This window comes from Cetorhinus maximus, chromosome 22 (assembly GCF_964194155.1).
Source record: "Cetorhinus maximus chromosome 22, sCetMax3.hap1.1, whole genome shotgun sequence".
NCBI classification, from domain to species: domain Eukaryota; kingdom Metazoa; phylum Chordata; class Chondrichthyes; order Lamniformes; family Cetorhinidae; genus Cetorhinus; species Cetorhinus maximus.
Window position 1 is genome coordinate 47231490 of NC_135900.1, and position 19519 is coordinate 47251008.

At 48.6% G+C, this 19519-nt stretch overlaps 1 protein-coding gene across 1 annotated transcript in view; it reads right to left on the reverse strand.

Annotated features, from left to right (window-relative positions):
• The window catches only part of cacna1c (calcium channel, voltage-dependent, L type, alpha 1C subunit), a 1337968-nt gene that overhangs the window by 842507 nt on the left and 475942 nt on the right, over window positions 1-19519 (reverse strand). The window contains exon 5 of the mRNA XM_078568241.1: window positions 9999-10138. Coding sequence (XP_078424367.1) covers window positions 9999-10138 — 140 coding nt within the window. The remainder of the gene's footprint in view (window positions 1-9998; window positions 10139-19519) is intronic.

Genomic DNA, 19519 nt, shown 5'->3' on the forward strand with positions numbered 1-19519 from the left:
TTCTCCTCAAGGAGTCAGCCAGGGGCCCTCGGACACCCACAAGGAGGCGAATCTGCAGATGCAACCCCAGGGCCATCCACCCAGAAGACTCCGGGAGTGTCCAGTCCATTTGAATCCCCTCTTCCTGTGACCCCAGCAGATCCAGCTTCACAGTCCAAGGAGGGTGCCACTGCCACATGGCAGGACCCCGAAAGCATGCTGGGGCCCTCCAGAGGATGCCCGCCAAGGTCATCACAGACAGGTCACAGCAGTCAGCAGGCTGCCTCTACCTCTGCTGTGGATGTCGGGAGAGCTCCAAGATGTAGCAGCAGCGTTAGGAAGGTTAAGAAGATGTAGCTGCACGGCTTGGGCACGGGTGCTAATCACCTGCATATAAGGTTCACAATTGTAAATAAACACCCAAGAATATCTCCTTGTTTGTGGCACCTTGTTATGATGAGCAGTGTTTGTGTCACTCAGATGTGAAACCTTGCTTCCCGCACAAGATAAAGGCAGGTGTTTCAGTCCAGGACCTCTTCCCTGTGCAGTATGTAACCTTCAGACCAAAGTGATGTCTGGCTTCACATTCACTGGACACATTAGTGATGTTTTCCCCTCAATGGTGCTTGTCATTGCTGCCAGAATGTTGTGGGCAGGTGTCACAGAGTTCCGTCATTCTCCCTGCATGCTCTCAGCACCTTTGAGGTGAGGCTGGCCCCCATCTCTTCAGCGTCTGTGACCGGTGACGCTGTGCTACTGAAAAGGTCAGGTGCTGAAGGCTAACAAAGGATCAGATGCATTTAAAGTTTCACGGCTGCAACTCCATGATATGATCCTGATCACAGAGTGCAAGCGAGCTGCCCTCAGCCACACAAGACTCGAACATTCACAGATGAAAGGTGAGGATGTCAGAACTGTCCTCACTGCATCTTGTCATCATCTTTGATTAACCTTGCCGCTATGAGGGCCTCCCAAGCACGCCTGGCTCGTCTGGCTAGTGCAATGGCCTCATTGCCAGCATCCTCACCTTCAAGGACCTCATCATCGTCATCCCCTTCAACTTCCTCCTCATCAGAGAAGATGTGCAGCTCCTCCATCTCCTCCTCAGCAAGGTCCTCCCCGCTTCGCAGTGCCAAGTTGTGAAGCATGCAGCAAGCCACAATGATACACAACACCCTCTGGGGACAGTTTGCAGTGCTCCATCAGACTTGTCAAGGCACCGGAACCTTATTTTCAAAACGCCTATCGTTTGCTCCACCAAAGTCTTGGTCATGGCATGAGCCTCATTATACCGTCACTCTGCTGCAGTCTGAAGTTGCTGCACAGGCATCATCAGCTACATCCTCTGTGGGTAGCCCTTGTCCCTGAGAAGCCAATCCTGCAGCCTCTATGGGCCCTGGACGACGTCAGGGATCTGAGACCTACTAAGGATGTAGGAGTCATTGATGCTCCCTGGGAATCATATACAGACCTGTAGGATGCATTTGTGGTGGTCACACACCAGCTGAACATTCAGCAATTGGACGCCCTTGCAGTTGAAAAAATTGACTGCTTGTTGCCGCGGGGACGTAAGCATGGGGATGTGAGTGCAGTCGATGGCACCCTGCACCTGTGGAAAACCTCAAATCTGCACAAATCCCAGCGCTCTTGCTTCCTGGTTTGCCTGACTAGGGCAAAATGCTCAAAGTTCTGTGCCCTCACGAAGATCCATGACCTCCTCGATACACTTGTGCGTGGTGGCTTGCGAGATCCCGCACAGGCCACCAGTGGAGCCCTAGAAGAAGCTTTCACGGCCACTAGCAGTGGATGCCCTCCATGTTCCCGTGGTGCCAAATCCTGCAGCAGGTGACATATGTGACAGGCCAGTTCCCTAGATATGCGCAGTCTTTGGTGACAGTGGTTCTCAGTCATCTGCAGGAATTACAAGCATCATCTGTAGACCTTAGGTATAGTGAGGTGCCTATGAATGACAGCTCACTGTGGATCTTCAGCTGCTTGCGCAGCAGGCCCTGCCGTCCCTCCATCTTGAGGGAGGTGCTCCTCTGCTTCCCGACCCAGGCACCTCTGCCACTCTCCTGATGAAGAGTCATACGGACTCGAAACATTAACTGTATTCCTCTCCACAGATGCTGTCAGACCTGCTGAGATTTTCCAGCTATTTTTGTTTTTGTTTCAGATTTCCAGGATCCGCAGTATTTTGCTTTTATCTGCCACTCTCTTCTTCTTCTCTGCTCCCTGTAAGCCATGAGGCATACTATTAAATCACCAGGCTCCATGATCCTGATGTTCTTCTACTGCAGGGTCAAAGAGTGAGATGTGTGGGTTAGCAGAAGTGTCCTAAGAGCCTCTCTTGCTTAATTCTGAAGACCCCATCACGCATGCAGGAGAGTGCTGGCTACCACTTGGATGGCCAGTGTATAGTGCACTCATTGGCTGTCCGATACCCCACCCCACTCCACTTGACTGATTGGTGGCAGCTCAGGCGTAGGCATTCTCCTAACCTGCACTCCAAGGCTTCGCTATTCACTTGAACCAAGACGGATAGTGTTCCAAACCTTAATAAAGACATTGTAAAGGGCTGTGAGCACCTCCACCAGTGACTGCGCCATGGCCACCTTTCTCAAGGGGATTCTACAACTTGCCTAGTCGATGAATTTGCTCTGCTGCCTTCTAAAACGTACATTAATTTGCTGTCTGCACCAGCATTTGGTTGCACTTTCATGCTTTTGCAATTCTTGAGTAGGCAGAAAAGTTTCACAGGCCCGACTCCAAGTATGTGAATGGAGCAGCAGCTGCACGGTCTCAGCTGCGGAAGAATGCTGACTTTTGACAAGCTTTTTCAAGTGTGTGGCCACTTCCCTCACCCACTTCCCCACAACCCTCGGCATGTGCTTGTGTGCTTCCTTCAATTTGTGCTGCATTGCCCCCCACCAAAACCATACCCCCACCCTGCCTTGACCCACATTGGCACCCTTGCCCGGACAGCGCACTGAAAGCCAGCCGGGAAAAAGCGACTTGCCCATGATCTCTGTGAATGTGCGGCGCCTCTTCCTTGATATCTTACATGCGATGTTCATGAGCACTACGCAATGTTGTGTGCATTCATCTCCGAGTTCCCCGCAAAGTTCAGCTCGCCAAGTGCATGCCTTTCAAAGGCAGTCGTGGAACACACCGTTCTGAAGTCATACTGACGTGGGCAGTAAATTTGACATGGGGGATGATTCTGACGAGCAGGGCTTATAACGAGGTACTAAAGTATTGAAATTAGGTTCTGGACATGTGCCAGTGGTGGGAAACGTGGCCCGCCATTGACTGGTGGAGCAGACAATCACAAACTGGTTTCGCAATGGCGTGAAACCAATTTTTGGCTTTCTCGCCATATTGTCTTCCCCCGTCCACCATGACACCAACGGGGCTGGAAAATTCCAGCCTTCCTATCTGTTTGCTTTCTCTCGTACCCTAATTCTTCCCTCATTATACTTTTAGTCATTCTTTGCAGGTTTTTTTATATTTTGTCCTATCTTCTGACCTGCCATTAACCTTGGCGGAATTGTATGATTTTTGTTTCAATTTGATACTATCCTTAACTACTTTAGTCAGACACGGATGGTGTTTCTTTCCCCTGGAGTCTTTCTTTCGCACTGGAATCTTTGCTGAATGTTATGAAATATCTCCTTAAAAGGCTGCTTATTCCTTAACCTAATTTTCTAATTCACTTTAGCCAGCTCTGTCTTCATACCTTCATGGCTCCTGAAGAGGAGACTGTACATGTATGAAGCTTCTGCATGTGGTGCATATGCATTGAGGAAGAAGAAACAAACTGCAAGCAGGATGGAAGGGTATTGAATGGAAAGAAAGTGGCTGGAATGTGAAGTGAGGAAGGGGTCAGAGAAATTCATTGTCTTGCAATTGCTACCATGTGAGAACAAAATGTTGTTGATAGTTGCTGTAAGGGCAGATTGCGTAAGATTAGGAAGTAACTAAAGTAGTAGACAGGGGAATGTCTAAGGATGCAGTTTTTACGGACTTCTAGAAAGCATTCAATAAGGTTCCACATAAGAAACTGCTAGGCAAGTTTAAAGCTCATGGAATTGAAGGCAAATTATTGATCTGGTTAGCTGGTAGTAAACAGAAAGTAGAGATAGTGGCGGAATCGCCCTAGATTTGCACGAAGTGCGGGAGCAGGTGCGGAAAAGGACATTTTACTCGCCGCTGCAATGGCAGCTTTTCACGCCATAATGTCCTATTCCCAGCTCATTAATTATGCATTCTCGGGAAACACACCGGGTCACTAGTGGGGCGGCCTCTGATTTACCGACCCCACTGTCACTTCAGGCCTTCAGTAAACTAGGCACCATACTTAAAGGCCGTCCTGCACAGAGCCAGCATGCTCCAAGGAATAGGAAGCTGTTGGGAACTGAAGGCTGCCAAAGGAAGGAAAGTTGCAGCCCCAAGATTTAGCAACACCTCCCTCAAGTGCCTAGTGGACACAGAGGAGGCCTGCTCTGAAGTCCTCTACCCCCTCTCTGGGCGAATATCAGCAAGCAAGGTCACAAATCCAGCATGGGAGGTGGTCAGTTAAAAAGTGCAAAAAAGGAGAAAAATGCAACTGAGCACAGCCATCCAGTGCAAGAAGAGGCTGAATGGTCTGATCCACTCCCCCAGGGTAAGTCCCGCTTCTCATCATTCTCAACTCACACACTCATAAACCCATCACACATCCACAGGGATCTCACACTCAAAGGACAATACTACTAACTCTCACAAACACACTCACATCTCCAGAGGCTCATCTCCTCTGGAGCTCACATCCTCATGCTGTCCATGGCTCCACTCACCACACAAACATCTCACACAGTGCCATGCATCCTGCTCACACTCTATCCATCTATTTTCATACAGGGGACAATAGCAGGGAAAGGTCCCACACAGCGGGTGGAGTGGCCTGCATCAGGCCACTCACTCACTTTGAGGAGCATGCCATCATGCTGGCTCATGAGGGTGGGGAACATGCCTGCAGCGACAATGAGGTCAGCGACGAACATCCACATGAGGATCCTGCACCATGTCGTCCCTCTCTCAACTCAACTATGAGTGCTCCCTCTCTTGCTTTTGATTCTGATGCCATACACTAATTATTTCTACTGCGGTTCACAGGTGGCTCTGCCTAGTGACCAACACCCTCAGCCAGTCAGACCCTCAGCTCCATCCAGTGCTGCACTGCCAGCGAAGAGGCCACCTTCTCCATTAAAGAGCTGGAAATAAGCAGCCTAGGAGACTAGTCACAGCCAAATTCTTATCAGTTCTTGTTGATGACACGAGGTGGTCTTCCAGCACTTTCAGTATTTAGTTCACTGGCTGAGCACTTGCCTTTCAATGTCTCTAAAAGTGATTTTACCCTTTGCCTCTTGACACGGGTTTTTTAGAGAGAGCAGATTATAGAGATATGAGAAGAAAAGCCAGCTAGCTAGCATTGTGGAATCACTGGAATCTTCCAAAGACAGGAGAAAGAGGTCTTAGGTCTTGTTCCTTTCAGGCTAGCAGCTATTCTGCTGCACTGCTTCTCACACAAAACCTGTTCACCTGGTCAGGAGCCAATTAAAACATTGTTGCCAGGCAGCTCCCATAGTCCAGGGCTCCTTTCCGGCACCATCCTGTCTTTCATGGCACATTCTCTTCCAGGACTGCAACATTGTATATATCTCTCATCCTGTTCCAGTGGACATGTCTTTCAACCTGCAGCTATTATAATTCTAATCCACAGTCCAATAGAAAATAAAAGGATATGTTCTTTACAACAGTCCAACAGAAATAAAAATATATATTCCTTACAAGGAAGAAGTGCATGTGTGAGACAAGGCCTTTTGGAGCCTGAAGCAATCATTCTCCCATGCACATAGAGCCTTCCTCCATTAGACCCATCTGACTATCTCAAGCATTTTCAATGCTGCCTGCTGGGTTCTCTTTCTATTGTTCGCCCCACCCACTGGTCGCACTCCTAATGCAGCTCCTGTGCCTGCCCAACACAAAGCTCCTCTCACTTTCAATTTCAGAAGCATGGAGCAGAATCTTTGGGTCGGTGAGAGGGGGCAGGCCCCGCTCACCAATGTGTAAAATAACGCGCGGTGACATCGAGCGTGTGTCCCGAAGTCATCGCACGTCATTCAGATCTTCAGTTCGGTGGGCGTGCACCAGAGTCAGATGCGCGCCCGCCGAACTGTCAAAGGCCTATTAAGACCATTTAAATATCAATTAAAATACTTAACTGAGCTGCCCATCCAACCTTAAGGTTGGCGGGCAGGCGACGAGCCCAGGTGGCCTTCGCATTTATCATGAAACCTCATCCACGGGCGGGATGTGGTTTCATGAAGGCTTTTGAAGTTTAATAAAATTTTTTAACAAAATTCATTGACATGTTCCAGCTCATGTGACACTTAAAACTTCTTTTCTATCTTTATTAAAATTTTAAAAAATCAAACTAATCTCCTAGAGGCAGCTCTGTGCCTCAGGGAGATTTCTGCAATCTTTCGCACGCATGCGCAAAACAGCGCAGGCTCCGACTCAGCCTATTCCCCCCCGCCTGCACAGGGAACTCACAGCGCTTCCGGGTGTGCATCATGCTAGGTGGGCCTTAATTGGCCCGTTCACGTAAAATGGTGGCATGCAGCCGATTGCCGCTGCATGCTCGCCCGCGCCCACTCCCGCCCAACCCCTCCGGCAGGGAGAAAATTCTCTCCCTGGTGTTTGTAAATTATGTTTTCAGCTTCCTTTCCCCTCCCCCAGTCACCCATGTCTTTTCCCCTATTACTGTTGACCCCCCAGAATCATTTACCACTTCCCCACCATCATCTACCAACCAGAACCCTTTTTTTTCCAGGTTGTCCAGGTGAACGTGCACATTCCCTATCATCCCCAGGAATCCTACCCCAATCCACACTGGCCTCCCCGACTTCCTCCTTCTCAGCCCAGGGTCCATGTCTGCCTCCCAGTGCCCAACAGCAGCTACTGTCGTAGCCTTACCCTCCCACCCTACCTGCTCACTCTGCCCTCTCTTATATTCACCATTCCCTCCTACCGTGCTCACCTTCAGTTCGCTCCCCAAGAGGCCGTCATCGACTCCACAGACCCTTACCTTGCACGTTCGCCTAGTCATCCCTCCCTTTACTCCTTCTTCCACCCTTACTCCTTTCTCCTCCTAGACTCCTTCCCCACTCCAAACTCTTCCCCAACCCCCGGCTCCTGCCTCTCCCTGGCCTCCTTCATCCCCCTGGACTCTTATCCCCCTCCAAACTGTTTGCTCCCCTTAAAATTCTGTCCTCTTCCAAACTCCTTCCCCCTTCCAAACTCCTTCCCTTACACCTTCCTCTCCCCTTACACCTACCTCCTCAGTTACCACATTCTACCCCGTCACACCCTACATCCCCCATACGGCTTCCCCCCTCCCAACCTCACACGCGACACCCTCACCCCCCCCAACCTCACACCCCCTGACACTATCGTTCCTCCCCCCCACTCCCTACTCCCCCCCCCCCCGGCCGCCTCCCCTGGTACACTGTCCTCTCCCAGTCAAACCTAGACCTTCCTCTCCCACCTGCTGGATACGCCTTCCTCTCACAGTCAAACCTAGACATTCCTCTCCCACTTGCACCCCCCCCCCCAATACACCTTCCTCCCCCCGTCAAACCCAGACCTTCCTCTCTACCTCCTTGACAATCATCCATAGCAGCCCATGGCCAAGACCCTGATGTCCCGAAGCAGACCTCAGACGTCAACAGCGACCTTCCACCTTACGTGAGCTGCTTCATGGTGGAGCCATGACTATGAAAATCCACCCAACATGTGATGCACATGTTCCTCCAGGGTTCGGTAGCAGTTGGGCTCCAGCATCTTCTGCTCCTCAGATGTCCGTGATAAGAGCAAAGCCCTAACAGTAAGTCACAACTTCTGCATGTCACACTTATCAAGACATGTTCTGGGCCAGCGTGTTTTCCCGACGACATGCCCTGATGATCCAGCGTGGGGGGCTGATGCCGGTGAGCAGGGCTTATAATTATACGCAGGTGTATTAAAATGACATTCCCGACATGCAGCAGTAGGGAAGTTGGACCGCCATTGACAGGTAGAGTGGATATCATGAAACCAATTTTTGGCCCTCTCGCCATATTGTCCGCTCAAGCCCACCATGACACCCAATGCCAACAGGGACGGAAAATTCCAGCTGGTGGTATGTACGAGAATTGGAAGGAAGTGACTTTTGGTGTCCCACAAGAATCTTGCTGAGGCCTCAACTATTCATTATACTTATTAATAACTGAAACAACACAATAGAAAGCTATAATCCAAGATTGCAGATGACCCAAAGATTGGTAGCACAGCAAATTGTGTAAACAGCAGCATAAAATTACAAAGACAGTCATAGATTTAAGTGAGTGGGCAAACTGTGATAAAATGGATTTCAATGCAGGGAAGTGTAACGTCATTAATTTAGGGAGAGAAAAAAACAGATCTAAGTATGATTTAAATAGAAAAAAGTTAGTGACAGTGGAGGTGCAAAGGGATTGAGGGGTCCATGTACACAAATTACTAACATGTAGCGGGCAATGTGAAAAAAAAAATCATAAAGGCTAATGGAATGTTATCCTTTATAACTAAAGGGCTAAAGGGAAGGAAGTTATGTTAGTTACATGCCTTGGTTAGATCACATCTGGAGTACTGTATGGTTCCAGGCACCATAGGAAGGAAATTTCCTTAGGAAGTCAAGGACAATTAGGTTAGGGCAACAAATCCTGGCCATGTTAGTGAGGCTCACATCCCATGAAAGAATGAAAAAAATAGAGTGGCTTTGGAAGGAATGTAGCACAGGTCCACCAGAATATTTCCAGTGCTCTAAGGGTGAATAATGAGGAGAAATTACATCAATTAGGTTTGTATTCCTGGATTATACAAGATGAAAGGTGATCTGATTGAGGTCTTTAGGATTTTCAAAGTATTTGATAGGGTAGATAGAAACTTTACCTGGTGGTGGGGGAATCTAGGAAAGGGTTCCTTAAGGTAACCTTAAAGGTAACCTTAAAATCAGAGCCAGGCCATTCAGGAGAAAAGTTAGGAATCACATCTTCACACAAAGGGCACACAAAAAGCTGTAGGCTTTAGGTAAATTTATACTTCTAAGTCTGAGATTAATATATGTACCAAAGGATATGGAGTCAAGGAAGATGAATGGAGTTAGGAGACAGATCAGTCATGGTCTTATTGAATTGTGGAACAGGCTTGAGGGGCTGAATGCCCATGTTCCTATGTTACCATTTGCGTTTGGAATGTGAAAGAGTGATGGTATACTGTGCCCTTGCAAAGGATACAATGCAGAGGAAATAAAGAGCCTTACTCGCCCATGCTGTTCTTAGCAGATCACTGAAGTGATTTTTTTACATTCAATCCAATCTCAGGAACGATACCCATGGAACTGACTATCTCTGCCAGCTCTCTTTAGGCATAATGTATGTATAAGTTGTGAATCTTCTTCCCACTTGTGGGAAATAGAATGTCCCTCCGTGCCCTCACCTCTTCCACCAAGACCTCCAGAGAAGTCTGACAACTTGGGGACAGGCTTGTGACTCATCCCTTAGTTCACAAACAAATCTACCAGAAGATGAATGTAACCTCTCATTAAAAGTGCACTGATGCTTTAAATAAGTCTCTGGATCCCCAATGGAAGTCCCAGCTAGAAAGATTGGCAGGCTGCCCATTCCTGACTCAATTGATTGGCAGCCTGCCAATCAAATACAACTGAGGCACTGAAGTTAAAATAGCTCAGCCCTCAAACTGATATCATCAGGCGAGTTTGGTGCTCAATTCGCTGTCCATAGCCTACTCTCTGTTTAATTCCATCATTTTTTTTTTTGTTGATATTGTGATATTGGTTTTAGGACTAGTTTGGTAAGACAACAAAAAAAGGTGATGGAATTCAAAGTCTCCTATCGAGTCTTGGGTTTGCAATTATACCTTGTCAAGGTACTTACTAGGAACGCCAGACACTAGGCGTAATGGTCGTAGGACTCTGAATGCTCTGAGGGCTTTGACATCGAATCCAGCAGCTTTACCTCCAATTGGGTTAATTCCCTCTGCTTTGGTCGCTTGTTCTAAAATAGCACTAAAAAGCCTATAAGAGAAAGAAACAATACATAAAGTATACTTTGTCAAGGATAGTCACACAAAACGTACAGCCCCACTTTGCCAAGATAGTTTCATTTTACACTGTCATTCTCTCATATCATTTCACCAACTGCAATAAGAAAGTTGTAATCTGCTGAAATGCCTTCTGATGATTCGAAGACATCCCGACGCACTCAAAGCTATTGAAACACATTTGAACCGTCGTCGCTGTTGTAATGTAGGAAACATGGCAGCCAATTTGTAAACAGAAAATTCTCACAAACAGCAATAAGATAATGGGTAGAATTTTTCGCTCAGCGTGCAGGCACACGCCTGACGCGCTCGAGCATGAAATAGCGCGCGATGACGTCAGGCGAGCATCCCGACGTCATCGTGCACTCATGCGATATTTCGGTTGGTGGGCACGTGCAAGAGTCGGCAGCATGCCTGCTGACAATTAAGAGGCCTATGAAGGCCATTAAAGTAGCAATTGTTGCCGATTTTTTCACTGCCCGTCCAATATTACAGTTGGCAGGCGGGAGAATTGGCCAGGTGGCCTTTGCATTTTTGATTAAATCTCATCCATGGGTGGGATGAGGTTTCCGTGATTAATTTTAAAAAAGATTAAAATGTTTTGAAAAAATTTTCATCATCCATATGTTGAGGTGTCTTATTCTGACGCAAGGACATTTTTTCCCAATTTTACATTCTGTTTTTATTGATTTTAAACTCACCAGCTCCCTGAGGCAGTTCTCTGCCTTCAGGGAGCTTTCCTTCTGCGCTCCCCCTCACCCGCGCTGACTTCAGTGCTCGTCCTCCTCCCGTCCCCACCCTGGCTGCACTGAGCCTTTCAGCATGTCCTTCACATTGGCTGGCCAATAATAGGGGGAGATGGTGTAGTAGTGGCATTGTTAATGGACTCGTAATCCTGAAACCCAGGGTAATGCTCTAGGGGTCCCGGGTTCAAATCCCACCATGGTAGATAGTGGAGTTTAAATTCAATAAATAAATATCTGGAATTGAAAATCTAATGATGACCATGAAACCATTGTTGATTGTCATAATAACCCATCTGGTTCACTAATGTCCTTTAGGGGAGGAAATCTGCTGTCCTCACCTGATCTGGCCTACATGTGTCTCTTAAAAAGGGCAATTAGGCCTGGGCAATAAATGCTTGCCTAGCCAGTGATGCCCACATCCCATAAATTAATATTAAAAAATTGGCCAGCCAGCATGAAATTGCAGTCAGGGGCCAATTGCAGTTGGCAGGCCCAGGAATGGACTGCAGCTGCCTGCCAACCCAAAAATTCTGCCCAGTGATTGGATAATTTGTTTTGGTGATGTTGGTTGAGGGATATATTTTAGCTGGAAGATGGGGAGAGCTCCCCTGCTCTTCTGTGTAGTCCAGCTTTGTGCATCTGTCCTCCATGAGCCTTCGTAGGGCTGCCCCATCCCTCCCTCGTTCGGTCAGCCTTGCCTCGGTCTCCTTTCACAGCCACCTCCCTCTTTCCCTCCTTGTCTCCCTCGGTCAGCCATGCCCTGTTCCCCTTTATAGCCACCACGCAATCACAATGCATCAATGCCTCCTCTCAACTGGTTCAACAAAGTTCTCCGTACAAGAAAAGCTGTTCCAAGTCAGTCCAAGTTCATCAGGAAGACTACCTCACCTGCTGCATGGCACTTTTAACCAGTTGTGAATCTGAAGACATGTGTTTCTCGTTTGCTGCACATTTAATTCCAAAAGGTACAATTTATTCTAGTCGGTTAAGTTTTAATGAGCATGCATGACATGCTAATGTATTAAAAAGAGGTTCCCATTGTTAATGTGCCTCAACCTTCTTTACAAATATCAATATGTAGAAAGGGCCAAAGAAAGGACTGTAGGCCAATTGCTGACCTGAACAGAGGGTGCCCATCACTTATGGAATTATGGAAAAAAAGATAACCGGAATTTTACAGTCCCGATGGTGTCAGGCCAAGGTGAGTGGTGGGGAGGGGCGGGGAGAGGCAGGGGCACAATATGGTGAGAAGGCCAAAAATCGGTTTTATGCCATCATGAAACCAATTTGCCATAGTATGCTCCACCCGTCAATGGCGGGCCGTGTTTCCCGCTGCCACATGTCGGGAACGTCATTTCCATACGTTTGCATTTCATTATAAGTCCTGCTCGCTGGAATCATCCCCCACGTCAAATTTACTGCCCATGTCGGCGTAACTTCAGAACAGCATGCTTCACGACTGCCTTTAAAAGGCATGCACCTGAACTTCGAGGGGAACTTGGAGGCAAGCGTGCGCAAAGCTCGTGAGCATTGCCTGTAGGACACTAAGAAAGAGGCACCGCGCATTCACAGGGCGCACAACCAAGTTTTTCCCAGCTGGCTTCTTCCCAGCTGGCTTTTAGTGCAGTGCTGGGTCAAGGGCTCCAGTGCAAGTCAGGTGGGGGGGGGTGGGGTGGTGGGGTGCAAGGCAGCACAGGCAGACTGAAGGAAATCCTCAAGCAAATGCTGAGGGGGTGGGGGGTGCGAGGCAGCACAGACAAACAGAAGGAAATGCTCAAGCACATGTCGTGGGCAGTGGGGGTTGGGTGGGGGTGCAAGACTTTGGTGGAGCAAACGATAGGCATTTTGAAAATGAAGTCCCGGTGCCTCGACAGGTCTGGTGGAGCACTAGACAGGATGTCGCACATCATCGTCGCTTGCTACATGCACAGCAACCTGGCGTTGCGACAGCTGGAAGACCTGGCTGAGGAGGAGATGGAGGAGCTGCACGTTTCCTCCAATGAGGAGGATGTTGAAGGGGGTGGTGATGGTCAGGTCCTAGAAGGCAAGGATTTATTGCTCATCCCTAACTGCCCTTGCTCGGAGGGCATTTAAGAGTCAACCACATTGCATGTAGGCCAGACCAGGTAGGGACAGCAGATTTCCTTCCCTAAGGGACATTAGTGAACCAGATGGGTTTTTACAACAATCAACAATGGTTTCATGGTTATCATTAGACTTTTAATTCAAATTCCACCATCTGCCATGGTGGGATACAAATCCGGGTCCCCAGAGCATTACCCTGGGTCTCTGGATTACTAGTCCAGCAACAATACTACTATGGCATCGCCTCCCCATGCCGGCAATGAGGCCATCGCACTGGCCAGACAAGGCAGGCACACTCGGGAGGCACCCATAGCCACATGATTCATGGAGAACGATGACGAGATGCAGTAAGGACAGTCCTGACATCCTCACCTTGCATCTGTGAATGTTTGACTTCTGCTTGGTTGTTGGCAGTGCACATACCCTCAATGCTCAGGTTCATGTCGTGGAGGCGCAGCGGAGGCCTTAATAGTCGCTAGATTCCAGGAGGGATGATGACAATATGCAATAAGGACACTCCATAGATCTTCACATAGCCTCTGTGAATGTCTGGCTGAGGGCAGCTCGCTTGCACGCTGTGATCAGGGTCATATCATGAAGATGCAGCCGTGAAACTTTAAATGCATCTGATCCTTTGTCAGCCTTCAGCACCTGACCCCTTCAGGAGCACATCATCACCGGTCACAGAGTCTGAAGAGATAGGGGCCAGCCCCACCTCAAAGGTGCTGAGAGCACACAGAGAGAATGACGGAACTCTGTGACACCTGCCCACGACATTCTGGCAGCAATGAACAAGCACCATCGAGGTGCAGGCATCACTAATGTGTCTAGTGAGTGTGAAGCCAGAACATCACTTTGATCTGAAGGTTATACGCTGCACAGGGAAGATGCCTTGGATTGAGACACCTGTCTTTGTCTTGTGCAGGAAACAAGGTTTCGCATCTGAGCAACACAAACACTGCTCATCACAACAAAGAGCCATAGACAAGGAGACATTCTTGGGGGTTTATTTACGATAGTGAACATTATGTACAAGTGATTAACACCTGTGCCCAAGCTGTGCAACTATATTTTCTTAACCTTCCTAACCCTGCCACTACATCTTGGTGGACCCCTGACATCCACAATGGAGGTGGAGGCAACCTTGCTGACTGCGAAGCCCTGTCTATGATGACCTTGACGGGTGTCCTCTGCAGGGCCAAGACCTGGAGGGCCCCGGCCTGCTTCTGGGGTCCTGCTATATTGCAGTGGCACACTCATCGGCCTATGGAGCTGGAGCTGATGGGGTCACAGGAAGAGGGGACTCGGATGGGCCGGACACTCCCAGAATCGCCGGGTGGATGGCCCTGGGGTGTGCAACTGCTAACCCTCCTCCCAATGGGTGACTGAGGGTCCCTGGTTGACTCATTGAGGAGAAGGGGGAACTGGAGTGAGATCGAGCTGGCACACACCCCTCTCACGTTGACAGTGTTGGAGGCCAACTATGGCATCAGTGATGGCATTCAGCTTGCTCAGCAGTGCAGGACTGATGTCCTGGACCAAGGAATCTATAGTGGCTGCCATCCTACCAGTGTTGACCTCGGTGCATTGGCATGCCGGCGCTATGACCTCAGACTGAGGGCAGACGGACTCCCCCATCGTGCTTTATGGTCTGAGGAGTGCAGCAGACATCCCTTCCAGATGTTCCCGAGCTTGCCTTTGCACCTCCAGTAACTGAGGTATGACCGAGTCCAGGGGTTCCTCATCTGACTTGGACTCAGCAGATTCCTAGCCTCTAGCAGTCCTCTGAGTGCAGGAAAGCTGGGAAGCCCCTGCTGCTGCCTGCTGTGGATCACAGTGCAACGTGCTCACCAGATTGTGACCCTGAGGCTACTTTAGAACTAGGTTCCACTAAGGTATGTGTCTCTGCGCTGGTGGAGGGTCTGGGTGAGCGCTGTGATGCGTCTTCAATTAGGGTGTCATCAGATTCTTCTTCCAAGGTGTCGTCGAGGACCTGGCTCATGGACTTTCTCGGCTGCTTCCCACATGTGCTTGCAAAAGTGCATGGCAGGGGACTGTGGAACAGGGGAACTGACTCACAGCATGGTTGTCTGATGGATATTGCAGCGCTGTATCCTCACTTGGTTGAGCACCGCTGACCTCATTATCAGCACAGGAATGGTTCAGATGGTCGCTGGCCAGCTGGATGACTCTATTTTCATAGCCTGTGAGGATCTTGATGTCAGGCATTCCTCCACTAGTCTGCGAACTCCCCCTTTTGTTCTGTGTCAGCTTGACCTGCATGAATACAGATGGAGAGAGTGTAAGCAGGATGCCTGTCAGCCAGATGAGAAGGATGCCTGGCATGTGTGGGTGGTGAGTGGTGCCATGGATGGGAAGAGGACATGACCCACAGGGCAGATGAAGGTGTGTGTGAGAGAGTGAATGGTGGTGTCCCTTGAACTGGCAGTGAGTGAGTTCCCTGTGGGTGTGTGATGGGTTTGTGAGTGTGTGAGTTGAAAGTGATGAGAAAAGTGACTTACCCTGATGTAACTCTAGAGATCATTCATCCTCTATGGACACTGGCTGGCTGTCCTCTTTTGAAGGCTGTTGGCACTGACCATTGCCTTCCAAGCTGGATTTGTCACCTTGCTTGCTGGTCTTCGCCTAGAGCAGGGTTAGAGGACTTCATGGCGGCCTCCACTGTGCCCAGGAGGCACTCGAGGGTGGTGTCACTAAATTTGGAGGCAGCCTGTTCCTCATTTTGGCAGCAATGACTTTGCAGCTTCCGATCCCTTAGAGAGTGCTAGCTCTGTGCAGGGTTGCCCTTTAAATATGGTGCCCGGGTTACCGAAGGCCTGAAGTGAATGGCGGGGCAGGCGAACGCATCCCGCCCTGCCAATGATCCAGCATATTTCCCAAAAATGCATTATTAATGAGGCGGGAGATGCTGGGAATGGGACAAAAGGGCGTCACAACCGTCATTGTGGGCCAGCGGGTTTTATTTTCTTTTTCCTGCCCACTGCTACACTTTGCACAAATCTGGGACAATTCCACCCGATGCCTTCATGAATGGGAGAAAAGTAATTTGGTGTAAAATGGAGGAAAAAGATTCCATGGCATTACTCATTAAATTTGTTACCCCAAAAATCTTACTTCATTTGGGAGTTTTTTTAATATTGATTCCTTTTTGCCTATTTGTCCATTTTGTTAATTTTAATCTTATTTATGTATTTTTTCACTCTGCAAAAGCTATATTAATACAATGGGCAGAATCTTCCGCTCCTGCCAGAGCAGTAAGAATTATGGCAGGTTGGGGCACTTAATTTGGCCTGAATGTGAAAATCAGTTTCTTGCTTTTGAAAAATTAGTTTAGAATTTTGTTCTCTCAACTTTCAAGGTGGGTTAATTTCCCCACGGTGCAATGTCGGGAACCCCATTTACGTTCATTAGCATCTCATGAATGCTCATTAAAACGCCAAATCGCTGGAATCACATTCTTGCTACAAATTAAGTTCACTGCCAGTGGCTAATTAAAACATTCTACTTTAAGACTGTATATAAGTGGTGCGCACCTGGCAAGCTTCACTTCATACATGACTTGGCGGTCAGTAGATGCTGCTTTTGGCTTCCTTTTACACCGTTATTGATAATATTGAGTGCCTGTAGCACAAGCTGCACCAAGGCTGGGCACAGGAGGCATTAACAGAGGGGAAGGGTGAGATGGGGGCAGGACTGAGGCAGGGGGAAGAACCAAAGAGGAAGGATGAAAGACTGTCTGGGGCGCAAGTTTAATAGGCTGTCTGGGGAATGAAGCCACACTGCCGGGGGCATGTTTCAGAGACTGAACGGGAAATGAGGTCACACTGTCGGAGGCATGTTTAAGAGACTGTCCAGAGAATGAGGTCACACTGTCTGGGCCATGTTAGAGAGCTCTGCATGACACACATACCTTGGCCTTGCTCTTGGGTGAGGGAAGGCCTCCCCAGGCAGTGACGGTTGTGCACAAAATCTTGTGTAGGGCATCATCAGTTAACTAAGGCATTTGGTACTGGAGTTTTGAGGCATGGTGCTGGGAAGCAGAGGGCACAGTTACTTTCAGGGATTTGGTAAGTCAGTAATTCGAAAGTCATGGGAGGGTATTGGATGGTCTCATGGGGTGGCGGGAGGTACTCTGAAAGTAAGGGTGCAGGTGGCCTTGAGTAGGGGAGGGGTCTGATCAACAAAGGGCATGGGGACATCAACATTGAAGGGAACAGGGGGGAGAACAGGAATATCCACAAGAACAATGATAGGGTCAAGTGTAAAAGGGGAGGCTGGTTAGTAACAAGAGGGATTGGAATTCAGGGGCGGTGACTATGGAGGAGGATGGGAGAAACTTGGCAGGTGACAGGGGGAGGTTAGAAGGTGTTGGTCACACCCACGATTGTTAGCAACACCATCTCACCTTCACTGAGTAATGACGCAGTTGGAAAACAAGCTTGAAAAAAGACATGGGAGAGGAGGAGTTCATGACTACCCTTCTGGGCCGAGTGAAGAAGCCCACTATTAACTTAGCTCAAGCAATGGATAACAAGGCTCAGCTGAGTACTAGTTTTGAGGGTCAAATGCCCATTGATGGAGCATTGCTCCTTAACTATAGGGGCGCACTTAAAAGGAGAAACCATTAAGTTTTGGGGCTACATTTGAGTTGGTGTGATTGGCCAGCTGTTCTTGACAGAGACATTTAAAAAGGGATGGAGGATAAATCAATCAAGGGCCACAGCTTCTGGACAGAAGCTAAATGAGCACTCCAAGCCTCAGTATTCCCAGATTATGGTCATGGCTTACAAAGCACAATGCCTAAAGTCATGACATTAGCACAAGGCTAGGGTATGTATTATGAGTGTTCAGGCTGATGGAGGCAAGTTGACAATTGGCTGATGGAGGGTTCTCCATATGGCTGTATTCACTCTGATCAAGACCCTCTTTATGAATGCACAGTCATGTCTGATGTGGAGGATCAGCCTGTGGACCTCCAATATGTGCTTAACCTGCAAGGAGTGGCCTGGCAATGTCATGTCTTGAAGAAGGGCAGAACAAGGGCTATGCCCTGGCTCCCTGGTTTGCAGATGAAGGGAGACCAGTCAAGGGGAAGTTGCAATGAATTCTCAAATCTATTTGTTGACAGATACAAAGCGGAGTAGAGAATGCAGGCTGCAGGCTACCTGGCCTCGCTGATAGCTGTAATTCGAATGAGAAGAAGGGCCCGTCACTGATTGGCACAGGTCCGGAGGAGCAGCAGCCTGAGCGACAAGGAGAGGCAGAACTCCAAAAAGTCCCAGATGCTCCTGAAGAGGGGAAAAATCACCAAAGACTAGTGGCATAACCAAGGGTATATAGAAGACACTGCTCATATATGGAAATGAGCACATGGCAATACCTCAGGCGCTTTCACTTGTCTAGGGATGTGATGGCTCACATTTGCCACCTTCTTCATGAAGAACTAATGCTGCAAGGACTGGAAGGACATCCCATGCTGTGGCTTTGAAGGTGGCCATCCTGAACTTTTTAGCCAGCGGGTCCTCCTAAGGCTCCACCAGGCACCTTTGCGGATCTCCCAATCGGCGACAAACAAATGCATAACGGAGGTGACAGGTGCCCTTTTCAATAAAGCTTAGTAGTATGTACAGTTCCACATGGTTGCCAAAGGCCAGGCTGCCAGAGTTGTTAGATTTACAGTGATCCATGGTTTTCCACAAGTGCAGAGCGCCATCGACTGTACACATGTGGCCTCAACTGAAAAGGATTTCACTCTCTGAACATCCAATTGATTAGTGATCACAGGAAGTAAATCCTGCATGTTTGAGCAAGGTACCCAGGGAGCTCTCATTAATTTTACATGTTGCAGGTGCCACAGATATTTGAGGGACCTTGGCACTTACAGGGCTGACTCTTTGGGGACAAGGGGTGCGCCCAGAAGACCTGGTGATGACGCCCTTTTGTCATCCACATAGTGCTGTGGAAAAGAGATACAATGCTGCACATCGCACCACAAGGTCCTTGATCGAGCAGGCGATTGGCCTCCTGAAGATGCGTTTCTGATACTTGGACTGGTCAGGTGGGCTCTCCAATACTCACCACAGAGAGCACCATCATTATTCCCTGCGCCTGTACAACATTGCACTACAAAGGGAGGATGTGTTGCCTGAGGGAGAAACAGAGGAGTGAGATGTCTCCTCAGATGAAGAGGACATTGAAGGGGATAGATCTGAAGGGGGTGAGGATGTGGATGAGCCACGTGAAGAGGCTATCGCACAAGAATGACGCAGAAGACGTGGCCGTGACAACCTAATAACTACAAGATTCCAGGAGGAGTAAAATGCAGACAAATTCTCTCAGTTCTTATGTTCTTTAGCCTTTGCTGCACAGAACGCCCCATCATCTTCAATTTCAGCTAGAAATTCTCTCAAAAATTCAATGTTCTCATAATGTTTATGGAAATATCAGTACTCACCATATACCCTACAGATGGGATCATCCTTGGAAGGGCTCTCACCACAGCT